The following is a 13,284-nucleotide window of genomic DNA, read 5'->3' as shown; positions in this document are numbered from 1 at the left end:
CCCTGCATTGGCAGGCGGATTCGTAACCACTGCGCCACCAGGGAAACCCTACTTTCTATTTTTAAAAGTAAATCATTTTTGCTAAAACAGTAGGAACAAACAAGCAGAAACAGATGGCTTGGACCAAGAGGGACTCAGTTTTAAAAGACTGTTTGATTAAAAACCGGAAAACAAAAGTCTTGGGGCTAAGGGCCATGCAGAGCTCCCCGGTGGAAGCAGCACGTGCCCTGTGGGTGGGCAGGGTGGCCTCGGGGACCACGGGAGGAGCAACGAGTGGAGGCGCCACGCGTTTCGAGGCAAAGAATCGTTCAATATAATCACTCGTACCCACGCCCCCTGCCTCGGCCCGAGCTGGCCTCCACCAGCCGCGTGGCTTGGGGCCCGGCCTCACCCCTGCAGCAGCTTGTGCTTGACGGCCGAGCTCTCGGAGCAGAGTTGCACGAAGAGGGCGCCGGCGGCCGTGCGCGCCCGCAGGTCCCGCAGCTCGTAGTCGTGGGCCCACTCGACGTTGCCCCACTTCTGGATCTGAGGGGAGGACGGGACAGGCCACTGGGTGACTGGCCAGAGCCACGACGTCCCATAGCTGAGGAGAGTCGGCTCTGATCCCACCCGAACATGAGAGACACGCAGGGGGAGCGACAGGTGAGAAAACGCGGTGGGGGGGCGGGCAGAGCAGGCACCGTGCTCACGGGTACGGCCACACGTGCCTCTCCCCCAGGGGCCTGACCTTCCCACGGGGAGGCTGGCGTGAGGCAGTCTGCAAAGTGTCACCCTCCATGAGCTGCCTCGCTGGGCAGGGCTGTAAGTGCCCCGGTGGGGGCGGGGGGATGAATAAGCCAGCCAGGGCCACAAGGTCGCTGCAGCTGGGCTCCTGGGGGAGGCCGGGACAGCAGAGGCCGGCATGTCTGTACTGGGCAGGGCTGCAGACCCTCTCTCCAGGAGGAGCCCTGTCCTGAGCATGGCTGTCAGTGCAACTCCAGCCCACCCTGTGGGCCCCTCCCTGGCCAGAGGCCCAGAGGCGTGGGCCCCCCACCCAGGAACTCGAGATCTACCTGCATTTCAGGTGGCCCAGAACATCTGAAGGGCGTTTTATACTCTCAGAGAACTGTTTTGCGGTGGGTGGAATGTGAGGTTCAGGGAACGATGGCCCCGCTCGGACCCCGCAGCCAAAAGTAGAGCCCGGACTGGAAACCAGGCTTCCTGGCTGCCGCCTCCAGGCCCAGATCACCCTCTTCCCATCCAACCCTTTCTCACACCAGACAGTAGCCGGCCTCTCACAACACAGAAGCAGTTTTATCCCCTGGCATTTTCCTGAACGATGACTAGACGAACTTGGGAAATACTGTCATTACAAAAGGGTTTTCATCATGCTAGGAGCCAATTTGTAACAGCAGTTAACCTTCTGAGGCTGGAGAAATGACAAGGGCACTGCAGAGAACACCATCATTCTGAGTTAAAAAACGCAAACGGCAGTGCAGCAAAGCCTTATTAATTCTGAGCCCCCTGAACCAAACGTGCACGAGCAGCAGCCCCGAGGGCCCGCCGTGCGCACGCCCGGGTGTGCAGGCTCAGCCTCCTTCTAGAAGCACCCACGTGGCCCCTGCTCATCCTGAGGGGCCCAGCCTGCAGCTATGCCTGAACCGGCCTGAACCTCCACCCGCAGAGGGGGGCTCCAAGACCCGCCTCTGGCATCATCTCAGGGGGCGCCCACGCCTCGGATTCCTCCTGTGCAAGATGGGAAACGAGCCCTCACCCGACACGGTGCTGAGAAGAGGCGGCGAGGCGGTGAGGGAGGGCTGAGCAGCACCGCCGTGGTTTGCTACCATTGTGACGCGACACCTCTATGGGCCTTAGCGTCCGGGCTCCGCGTGTACACGGCGGGGTGCCCTTCGGGGAGTCTGCCTTGGGGCTGCGCCTCACCTGGAAGGCCTCCTCCAGGCGCGACAGCAGCACAGCCTGCTCCACCGTCAGGTGCAAGTCGATCAGGCCCAAGGTCAGCACCATGGACTTGAGCTGGCTCACCACAAACTCAATCCCTGCAGGGACACAGCCAGGTCAGGACCTGGGGCCCCCATCCCACACAGGGCAGTCGCCAGGCGGGGGACAGAGCCTTCGCCACACTTCTCAAGGAGCGCTCTGCTCTCCCTCGGGGATCCCTGCTCTGCTCCTGCCTGGGGCGGGCCCCGGCCCATCAGAGCGAGCACTCCACCCCGTGACCCGAGCCAGGCCAGGGAGACCTGAATGGAGATTCTTGAAGAGGGGAGAGCCACGTCCCCCAGGAAGGGTGTGAAACTGCTGGCCCGTGGACCAGGGGACAGGTTAGCATGACAGCCCTCCACCCCCGGCCCGTCCTCCCTGGCCAACAGGAAGCACCACGTACCTTGTAGGGCCCACATGTTGTAAGAGGCCAGGTGGCTGACCAGCACCTCCCGAGTCCGGGCTGGGATGCTGGGCCCCATGATGCTGGTGGAGGAGCCGATCTTCACGCCGTATCTATAAGGAAGAGGCTGCATGTCTGTCTGTCCTGCTGTGCAGCCCAGCTTCTGCCCAGAAGCAGAGCCCCAGCCTGCTGAGCACACGTGTGCCCCTTCAGGGGCCCGCTGGGAATACGGACAGCACCTGCCGCTGCAGTCCGTGGCCTCCTGACCTAGTAACCTTCTGTCACCAAGAGCAGAGGGCAAGAAACAGCTCTGGATGGAGACACAGCTGGCAAGTCAGGAAGCAGGGGGTCACTTACAGCTCCTGAGATTCGAATTCATTGGCCTGAACGTCCATCAGAACTATGGGCTGCCTGCGTTTCAAACCTTTGCAGAAAAGTCCTCACATATGAGCCATAAGAGTCTTCTTTTAAATATTGTTTTCTTTACAATAGTCGTGTATGTCCCATATCAGGCAATCACTTTTTCACACATTTATTAAGCCTCTACCATACACGAGGCACTGTTTTTAGTCTGGGACATGAGCTAGCTTCAAGAACGATACATTTTCAAGAACAATCTTAACTACACAAAATGCAGGAAAAAACAATGGAATAAAAGCAATTTTTGTAATTTCCTCTCACATATCACTGATTTTCCCCATTGCTTTAGAAACAGTCTTTCCGAAATTTCCAATAGTACAAATGGAACACAGGAAGTGGCCACGTTTTCCTGTAATCTGCTACGTGTGAGAAATTTCAACTGCCACAAAAAACTGACAATTCTGTACCACAGCAAAGGCCTGCAGGCACCAAACTACTGCGCCATTTCACTGGACTCCAAAATGGCATCGCATCTTTGCGGTTCTCACGTGGCATCTAGTCGTTCAGTTTTATCTGACCCTTCAGCACACTGGCTATGCCTCTTACTACAAAACCCAAGGATGCCGACACATCGTGGGTGCTCTGTAAACGTGTACAGATAAAAAACGCTATGCCAAAACCACTCCATGTACGCACACTTACAAAATACCGTGGTCAAGGGAGCACAGGGTCAGAGCCCGTTGCGAATCCCCTGGGAATGAAATGAAACTGAATCAACTGTGCCATATCAATGGCCTGTTCAATTCCGCACAAGAGTCTTCCTGCTAAGGAAAAGCACTGGGCATCATCAATCCCTGGAAACCTCCCACCCACAGGTTCACCTGTCCAGACTTTTCTCCATGTGTCAGGATCACACACGCTGCTTTGTGACTGTGTATACGACTGCACAGCAACTGTGACAACGAGCAGGGCGGTATCTGCCAATGCGAGCATTCAGTGTGTGCCAAGCAGGGTGCATCACTTCGCGTACACCTCCCGACACCCTGGGAGGTAGGGATTATGAGCCCCACTCACAAACAAGGGAGCTCAGAGAGATCAAGTCACTAGCCCAAGGTCACACAGCCAATGGGGGAAGAAGCACTGAACAGCATTTTCCCCCAAGGTGGCCCTGTCCTGAGTCCCCTGGGTGCTCTGAACTCGGAACGCTGACCAGCTCAGGGCCTCGGCTGTCCAGCATGGCCTGGACCCTGGCCTGCCCAGCGCTGAGCGGCTCACCTCCTCTCGGCCCAGCCTATGACTGGGTCCCACTCGTTCCTCTGCAGCTCCACCAGCGTCTCTGGTTCTTCCACCCTGCAGCTAATTCAGTGCAAAAGCACCTCCATTAATAAAAAAAGTACAATTCTTTCATCCAGCGACAGACACAGATACACAAAACGCAACAGCAGACCTCTCCACCCCCTACCCCTGCCCCCAAGCCTTTCCCCTAAAGCAGTGGTTCTCAAAGTGTGGCCCAGGGCTCACCCTGGACCTTGCTGGAAATGCACATCCTCAGGCCCCGCCCTCTGGGGGTGGACCAGCAACCTGCAGCTTCACAAGCCCTCCAGGGGTTCTGCGTAAGTTTGACTTTGAGACCCACTGTCCCGAACACCCCCAGTTATCGACAGGTCACTGCCTGCAGTGCTGCCCTGGTGCTGCCCTCAACACTAACACTGTCCCCAGACCCACACCCCCTTGGTCCCAGGATGCTGCACCAGAAGCTCAGTCACTCGTCCTGCCTGCCAGCCCCTCCCAAGAGGCGGCACCCCGGCCACGGGCCAGCTGCCTGTCTGCCCACGTGCCTCCCAGCCACAGATGCGGCCGCCAGCGGCCCTGCCCGGCACCACCGATGCCAGGCCACACCACTGTTCTGACCGAGAGACAGAGATGAGGTCAGCTGAGGGGAGCTGAGCTGCAAGGCCTCCTGGGACAGAAGCCTTGGGGGTGCCGGGGAGGCCAGGCTGGTGTGAGCAGAAGTGGCAGGGAGGTCACGAGGGTGCGGAGAGGCGGCTGCCCAGGGGAGAGGAGTGGTCCCCAGGGCAGAGAGGGCTCCCACCCGCATCTGCTCTCAGTACTGGGATGGTCTCCAAGAAAACCCCCTTCTCTGAGCTGGGCTGGAAGGGTGCTCTTCCCTGTAACCAAACGGTCCCTAATGCAAACAGCGCGGACTTTCCACCAGCAGTGCCAGCGGCCTCTGCAGGGACACCTCTGTCCCCTCGCCCCAGTGCCGATTTCACGTGCCATCCTGGAGGTACCCAGGTGTCGGAGCATTCGGGTGGCAGACATGGGGCTGCTCAGTTGTTCCTTCCACTTCCTGTCAACATCCCCAACCCACCCGTGAGAGAACCCGGGTGCAGGGAGGATGCAGACGAGGAGGCCGGCCGCTGGATGCCAAGGTCGGGCCATCCGTGACCCAGCGGACAAGTGAGGAGCAGGCGACCTACATGAGAATGTGCGGTGGCCGGACATGACCCCCTGGGTCCTGGAGCCTGAGAGAGCTGCAGAGGCCACCAGCCTATCCCGCCCCAGGCCAGGGGACAGCTGCTGGCTGTGGGAGAGGGCCGGCCCGACGCTGGGGCAGCCCGTGCCCTCCCGCCTGGGGTCTGCAGAGCAGCTGACTGCTGAGGAGGTAAGGCCTGCCCTCTCCTCCACTGAGAAGGCTCCAGGCAAACAGCCTGAGGAACTCGCTCAGGCCCCAGGGAGGCTGCCCGCACGTCCATTACCAGACGGTGTCAGTGTCCAGGAACTTTGCTGCTGCCCAGATGAGCTGGTCCTTGTCTCGCTGGGTCGGGTTGTCTAGAGACGTGTTGCACAGTGTGGTCTGGATCAAAGGCAGAGAGAGAGCCCGTCAGCACAGCCAGTCCCGAGGACACTGCCCAGGCCCCAGGAACAATGAACTCCCCCAAGGTCTCAGTCTCTGTACTACCAGGCTCTGCAGTGTTTAATTCAATCCTCACCACAACCCTTTCCAGGAGGTACTATCACTGTAACCATTACAGAGACGTGGGAAGCCAGGCCCAGGGAGATCAGGTCCAGCGAAGGCGACGTGGAGGCATTCCTGGATCCGGCTGAGAAGCTCACCCGCCAACTCCCCAACGCCTCAGAAAGCAGGGGACAAGCCAGCCAACCCAGGGGCAGGACAGTTTTTCCAGATCTGCCTTGTGGCCCACAGGCTGCTGAGCTACCCGAAGGCTCCGTCTGCAGCCCGTGTCCCCTGTTCCCTGGACACTCCAGGGGAGCTGGCACGCGGGCAGAGAGGCTGAGAAGCCTGCCTGGGGCTTGGGTCCATGTGCTGGGAAGCACAGACTCTCGACGCATCATCTGGTCCCATCCTGACCACCACCCACTTTTCAGGGTGGGGACCTTGCCCGAGGGGCGGCAAGTTGCCCAAGGTGACTGAGTGGGCCTCTCCCCCAGCTGCTCCTCTAGGGCCTCAGGGAGGCCAGCTTCTCAGGGAGGGTCTGCACCGCCACCAACCCTGCTGAGTGCGAACTGAGCTGAGACCAGGCTGGCTACGTGCTGCTGAGATGGACAGCAGGCATGACCAGCATGTCCATGACCAGCACATGACCCAGACCATCACAGACCCTCAGAGCCGACAAAACAAAGGAACGGCTGCCCCAGAGGGAAATAAGAGAGCCGGCGGCCAGGGAAGGATTGTGTCCCGAGACCCAGGGAGGAACCAGGCCCTGAGGGTGGGGGTGGGGTGGGTGCCCACAGCCTCAGGGCCTTATCGAAATCGGGAGAGGATCCCTAATTCTGCCCGGTGCCCCACGAAGCCCGTGGCAGCCTCGGGCGCGGGCTGCGACCTATTACCAGGTGCATGGTGTATGTCTTGATGGTGTCCTGCTGAGAGTCCCACTCAGTGGCCACAGCGACGGCCAGGGCCTCGCTGGGGACGGTGAAGAGCTTGGCTTGGGGAGTCCTCAGCTTCCTGTGGTCCAGATTGATCTCAAAGCCAGCTTGAAAGAACAGATGAAAACCTCTCAGGGGTTAATAAGCAGAATCGAGTGACCACCCCTATATTTAGCTACTTGATTCGGTGCAAAGACGCCCCGAGATCCTTCTGGGGGGTGGGTGGCTTACAGAAACACACCCGACGAGAGCGCCAAGGTCAAGCTCACCGAGGAGCTGGCTGGAGGTGAAAAGTGTTTCCACCCATTCACAGAAACAAAAGAGGCAGTGAAAATTCCAGACACTCACCTTCACCCTGTGTGATGCTGACATTCTGATAGAACCTCTTCCTTTCTGCTGGGAAGATTTTTCAAAAGCGCAGTTTAAAATGCTGTGGAGACTCAGGAGGAGCCTGTACCACCACTGCTGATTCTGACTGACCACCCCGACTTCCACACAGCACCCAAGGGTCTCCCCACTCCACATGGATCAGTGGCTTCTGAGTAAGAGGCTAGGGGCAGCAGCCCCGCCGACACGAGACTGGAGGCCCCTGCATCTGTCTGGAGGCCTCGGTCGGGGTGCCCAGACGATGTCCAGCATGTTCTCCAGTGCCTGGCTGGGCAGCAAGTCCAAAGCCAGACCAGGCAGGAAGTGGGGGGTGGGGGGACCTGAAGGCTGACTCATCCCTGGGGGAGGGACCCACCCTGCCGGTACAGCAGAGCATTCTACCACACGCCCCACACGGCCATGGGAAATGGGCCCAAGAGACCTGTCGGTCAAAGAAAGGACGGAGCAGAGACTGACGGCACAGGCTGAACCTCCCAAAGCTGCCGGGACAGCGATGTCTCCCGCGAGGGGGTCTTCTTACCTCTGCCCCCCTCCTCTGTCCTGGCCAATTCCACCTCTGTGCTGATCAGAGAGGCCGGCCAGGCGGGTTCAGGGCTGCGCTGACGGGAGGGCAAACTCCAGTCTTGGAGCAAACTTGGTGACGACTAACCCCCTTCCAGGGCAGGACTCAAAGCTACCCTGCCCTCGAGGCACGTACTGTCTCGTGGGTAGACGGACACTAAACCCAAGAAGACTCATCTCTTCTGGGCCAAAGGAAGACCTCCAAGCAGCCAGATGGCACCTGAGAGCTGCAGAAGAGCAGGGCAGGCCCAACCGTGCTGATGGCTTTCAGAGTGTGTGTGTGTGTGTGTGTGAGTGTGAGTGTGTGTGTGTGTGTGTGTGTGTGTGTGTGCCCACGATGGCTGCATAGGCCCACATCTGGGGAGGAGACCGGCAGGTCCCAGCGAGGAGGGTGGGGGAGCCAAGTAGGGGGTTCACACAGGCAACGAGACCAGGATCTGGAAAATTCACTTGGCGGGATCCATGCTCCCCAACAATGTCAAAAGATGGAGGTTTTCTCCCTGGGCCCTCCAAGGCCTTGGGTCTCATAAGACAAGTCATGAGATTAGGAGCCTGTGAAGCACCCACATCCTCAGTGACACAGGGTGAGCTACCAGCAACGGAAACCCCATCCTTACAGGCAGGAGACAGGCTAGTCTTGTACAATCACACAGAACAGTGACAGAGGGCGAGCTACCAGCAACGGAAACCCCATCCTTACAGGCAGGAGACAGGCTGGTCTTGTAGGATCACACAGAACAGTGACAGAGGGCGAGCTACCAGCAACGGAAACCCCATCCTTACAGGCAGGAGACAGGCTGGTCTTGTAGGATCACACAGAACAGTGACAGAGGGCGAGCTACCAGCAACGGAAACCCCATCCTTACAGGCAGGAGACAGGCTAGTCTTGCAGGATCACACAGAACAGGTCTATTTTGAGTACGAATCACTCCCTTTACAGAACGTCTGTTTCTGTAGCAAAGCCACACTTGGTGCCTTTTAAGTGACAATTTTAAGGACTATGTAGATACAAAGAAATGGGTATGTGAAAAAGCATTGAATTTTAAAAGCTGCCACAAGAAACCAGGCTATATAAGCGGGAACATTAACAAGCTGCTCCTGTGAAGAGTGCTGAACTGGAAATCAATGTCCACTGGCTCCCTTTCTCCTGCGAGGCTGCTTCAATACGTATAAAGAAACAGGCGATTTTCTGTGTCACTTCCCCGGACACTCCTCCTCCTGTCCCAGGCTTCACAGACCAGTGAGTGATCCTTCTACCAGCCTCAATTTCCGGGCTGGCCTTTGCTTTGGAAAGACTCAAAGCCTCAAAAAAAAAAAAAAAAAAAGAAAGACTCAAAGCCTCAGAACTGCAATCACCACGGTGCACCAGGAACAGAGGACGTGCCTTCCCAGAGCTGCCTCAATACCTTTCTCTCTCTAAACAGTGCCACCTGGCGGGCCTTAAGCCTTAAAGTTAGATTCTGACTCGGGGTCCCTCTACCCATAATCCTGGGGCGGCTGTGACAGAGCGTTTTCAAGTTTCAGAATTCTTTGGGCCAGCTATATAAAGAACTCTTGCAATTCAATAATAAAAAGACAAATAACCCAACTAAGAAATGGTCAAAGGATCTGAATAGACATTTCTCCAAAGAAAATGTACAAGTGTCCAAAAAGCACACGAAAAGATGTTTGACATCATTCATCATCAGGGGAATGCAAAGCAAAGCCCCGAGACACCACTTCACACCCACTAGGATGGCTATGACCAAAAAGACAGATGTTGGGAAGGAGGCTGAGAAACTGGGACCTTCATACATTGCTGGTGGAAATGCCACCTTGGAAAGCAGGGTGGCAGTTCCTCAGAAAGTTAGGTACCATTTGATCCAGCAATTCTACTCTTAGATACCTGCCTGTGAGAAACGAAAACATACGCCCACACAAAAACCTGTACTCAAGTGTTTACAGAGGCATTCAGAACACCAAAAGATGGAAACCACCCAAACGTTCACCAATGGATGACTGCATAAATAAGACATGGTGTGTCCCTACAATGGAATGTTATCAGCTGTGAGAGAGAATGGAGTGCTGACACATGTTACCCCTGGGATAAACCTTGAAAACATGCTGAATGAAAAAAAGCCAGTCCAAAAAAACCACATTTCATTTATATGAAATATCCAAACTAGGGAAATCTACAGACACAGAGAATAAAGCAGTGGCTGTCTAGGCCTGGAGGGATTGAGGGGGTACTCGGAGAGCGGTAGCTAAAGGGTACAGGGATTCTTTGGGGTGATAAGAATGTTCTAGAATCGATGGCTGCACAATCCCTTTGAGTATACTAAAAACCACTGAGTTGTACACTTTAAGTGAGTGAACTGTAAGCGCATCACATCTCAATAAAGCTGTTAAAAAATCCTTCAACGCACCTGTTTTCCAAATTGCTCTAGCATCCAGAGCAGGGGCTGGCACACTTCTGCCAAGAGCCAAATAAAGTATTTCAGGCTTTGCAGGCCATCCAGTCTCTGTGCAGCCAGCCAACCCTGCACTGTGGTGAAAGCAGCCCTAGATGCATGTCAGTGAATGAGCAGGGCTGGGTTCCAATAAAACTTTATTAACAAAAACAGGTGGCAGGCCGGCCTCCTTATCTACAGCATCTGCCTCAACCCAGCACAAGCAGCCTCTGAAGACGGGGCAGAGACTGAGAAGCTAAGCCACTTGTGCAGGCGACAGACAACTTGTAAACAGAGGAGACCCCCAGCCTTGCCCTCACCGGTGTCGTCCTCAGCTCGACAGGCAGCCTCTCTGAACACCTTCCCCTCTAAGCGGCTGACGGCTCCAATGGCTGGTACGGGGCTGGACGCCACACAGCCTGGTGACCCTCTCCTAACCCCCTCCTCGCCTTCCGACAACCTTCAATGGCACAGCTGTCCCTAAGGAGCCAAGTTCAATCTACTTGCCTCTCCAAGTCTTCACGGAGAAGCCACCACTTAGGTTTAAACTTCCACTCCTCCAAAGACGCACAGACGCTCAAGTCGGAAAAGCAGAGCGCTCAGGTCGGTGCGAGACGCTCCGTCCCACTGCTCGGCACTCTTTCACCCACTCTTATCTTCCTCCACGTTTGACTACCTACCAAGAGCCGAAGCTAGCAAGTCTGCAGTAGAAAGGAACAGGGGCAGGTCAGTGCCACCATGACGGCGAGTGGCACCCACCAACTGGATGAACCCTCTGATTGAGGAAACTCAAGGGAATTCCTGAACGTGTCCCCTTCGCTCGTGTGCTGCCTCCCTGGGGTGCTGTAAAGGAAAAACAACGCTCCCGTTTTCCTTTACACACTCACACAGATACTATGCTCCAAATGTGGAGGGGGGGCGGTTAGGGTTAGGGATCCCTACCGATCGGATACCACTGATCAACTGAGACACCAGCTGAGTGTCCTACAATTGACTCAATTCTGACACGACCCGCCTGGAGACAGCGCTGGATCCCATAGATTAAGGACTCAGTCTTACAAGAGTTATGTCCTGCATGATAGGTTGCTAGGGCAGTTGACGGAACTTAGGAGAACAATTTACTTACTAGAGCACCAGTTTACTACAAAAGGATACAACTCGGGGACAGGCAAATGGAGGAGATGCATGGGGCAAGGTATGGAGGAAAGGGTGCCGAGTTTCCATGCTCTCTCTGGGCACCCTCCCTGCATCTCCACGTGTTCCCCAACCTTGAAGCTCTCCAAACCCCATAGTTCAGGGGTTTTATGGAGGCTTCATTACACAGGCATGATTAAATCACAGGTAATTAGTGATCAACCTCCATTCAATCTCCAATCCCTCTCCCTTTCCCAGAGGTCAGGGGGTGGGGCTGAAACTTCCAACCCTCTAATCCAGCGTGTTTGGTTCCCCTGGCAATCAGCCGCCATCCTTAGGGGCTTTCCCTAAGGAAAAAGTCACCTTGTTAACATACACTCAGGTGTGGTTGAAAGGGGCTTGTTATGAGTAATAAGACCCTCCTTTCACCTTTATCACTCTGGAGCTCTTTTAGGACAGAAGACCGACTATTTTAACAAAAGATTCTCCGATAACTCTCATTACTTAGTAAGCTACAAAGGTTTTAGGAGACGTATGCCAGTACAAGAAAATGACCAAATGTGTACATTTCTTATCATAAATCACACGGTCACAGATGCCCTTCCTTCTTCCCCTTTACTGGCTCTTCATGGATCACCTCCAGGCCCTTCACCTGGGCCCTGACAAGTGAGATCTCTGCTCCCTGCTACATCCATTCCTCTTCCCTATTTGTAAAAATTATGGAACAGAAGGGCGCTCAGAGACAACCTAGCCCTTCAACTCACAGACGAAAATGATGTCCAAACGAAGCAGTCACATGCCTAAGATCACACAGCTCCTGGTTCAGCAGCATCAGACCCCAGGTATGTTCTTCTGCCACGATGCCAAGCTGCCTGTGGAGCTCTAGATTTCCTAAAGCAGGCAGTGTCACAGCGAGCTCCCTCACCCGCTGCCACCTCTGGACGTGTTCCAGCCGCCCACGTTCCACCCTCCCTGCTCCTCTACACCGAGCTCCTTCTCGTCTGTCAAGACTCAGCTTAAATGTCCTTTCACCCAAGACCCTTTCTAGACCCTCAAAACCCCCAAGGTGGGAATAGGTGCTTCTTTGTACCTTCCTCACGCAGGATATAGGCTATTGTTTAACCAGGGTGTTATAACCTTCTGCACTCGACACTGAACATCAACTAGGTAGAGGCTACGTCTCTCTTGAAGACAACGGTGCCTCCCGCCCTCAGCACATCAATACTGAGTGACTGGAAGGAGAGCTTTACTATCTTCACTCAAAGGAGTCACTCCCACTCTTACCCCTAAAACCTCTCCCCAGAAGCAACGAAAGAGCCACTACCTTCTCCTAAGCCTCATCTGAGTTGGAAGGGGAGGAAGAGGCACGGGGTGTTAACTCCTTAGCAGATGGCAAGGGTCGTGGGAAGGCAGTAGGAGGAAGGGTCAGGACAGCTGCGGAGACAGCGGCCGGGATGAAAGACTGAAAGCCCGGGCTCCAGGTCCCTTCGGTGCCGGGTCGCGGGAACACAGAAAGCAGCCCGGCAGACCAGCCTTTACCCCGCAAACCTCTCAGAGTTTGCTCTTCTCCCTTGGGGCAATCCCGACCCAGAACCCGAATTTCCCCGCCTGAAAACAAGGATGACTTCTGCTTTCCTAACGGAAGAGAAAAAAGCCACACGTGCTAAAGAAAACGACGCGCGTGCGCTCTGGGGCGGTCCCTGCTCTTGCCGGGGCTTCCCTTCCGACCTGTGACCCTGTACGGCCAACTCCTCAGCCTGCTCCGCCCTGGCCTCCCTCACCTGCTGGGGGCGCGTAGGCCCGGGCGTGGGCCGGGGGTTTTGGCCCGGGCCCCCTGGAGGCGGTGAGGCCACCCCGGGGGCAGTTCAGGAGGTGGCGACCCCCGCCCCGCAGCCGGAGGCAGCTCCTCCACATCGCGCGGGGGCCTGGGAGAACGACCGCGCGAGATCTGAGCGCGGGGAACACTGAGCGGAGGGACCGCACGCTGCGCACTCGGGCCGCACGAAGCTTCTCACCGGCGACCGGAACTTCTCACCGGCCGCCGGCATCCTCAGCCTCCCTGGGCGCCGCCATGTTGCGCACGACACTCGCGGCGCGCCGTCGCCGCGCGCCTCAGCGCACGCCGCAGCCAATCAGTATCAC

General features: G+C 56.2%; 1 protein-coding gene across 5 annotated transcripts; it reads right to left on the bottom strand.

Annotated features, from left to right (window-relative positions):
• Positions 1-251: 251 nt before the first annotated feature.
• ATPAF2 (ATP synthase mitochondrial F1 complex assembly factor 2) lies at positions 252-13,229 on the bottom strand. Of its 5 annotated transcripts, none has more exons than XM_059996417.1 (9): positions 12,924-13,229; positions 6,980-7,027; positions 6,593-6,738; positions 5,500-5,597; positions 5,112-5,216; positions 4,016-4,096; positions 2,381-2,493; positions 1,921-2,036; positions 252-525 (listed from the first exon to the last, which is right to left on the bottom strand). In XM_059996417.1, the coding sequence occupies exons 1-9, from the start codon at positions 13,054-13,056 to the stop codon at positions 388-390; spliced, it is 978 nt and encodes a 325-aa protein (XP_059852400.1). In that variant the 5' UTR covers positions 13,057-13,229; the 3' UTR covers positions 252-387. The 5 variants fall into 5 exon arrangements, with proteins under 5 accessions (XP_059852400.1, XP_059852401.1, XP_059852403.1 ...); XM_059996418.1 differs by having other exon boundaries at positions 6,980-7,024; XM_059996420.1 differs by lacking the exon at positions 5,112-5,216.
• Positions 13,230-13,284: the final 55 nt, after the last annotated feature.

Source organism: Delphinus delphis, chromosome 19 (assembly GCF_949987515.2).
Source record: "Delphinus delphis chromosome 19, mDelDel1.2, whole genome shotgun sequence".
Classification (NCBI taxonomy): Eukaryota; Metazoa; Chordata; class Mammalia; order Artiodactyla; family Delphinidae; genus Delphinus; species Delphinus delphis.
This window is presented reverse-complemented; position numbering and strand designations above follow the sequence as displayed.

Bases quoted from the DNA above. Each gene is read 5' to 3' on its own strand.
- ATPAF2 (XM_059996417.1), bottom strand. From the start codon at position 13,056: ATGTGGAGGAGCTGCCTCCGGCTGCGGGGCGGGGGTCGCCACCTCCTG. The intron at 5,598-6,592 runs GTAATAGGTCGC...CCTTTGATCCAG, and splicing joins AGACATACACCATGCACCTG to ACCACACTGTGCAACACGTC. The intron at 526-1,920 runs GTGAGGCGCAGC...TCCTCCCCTCAG, and splicing joins GCCTGGAGGAGGCCTTCCAG to ATCCAGAAGTGGGGCAACGT.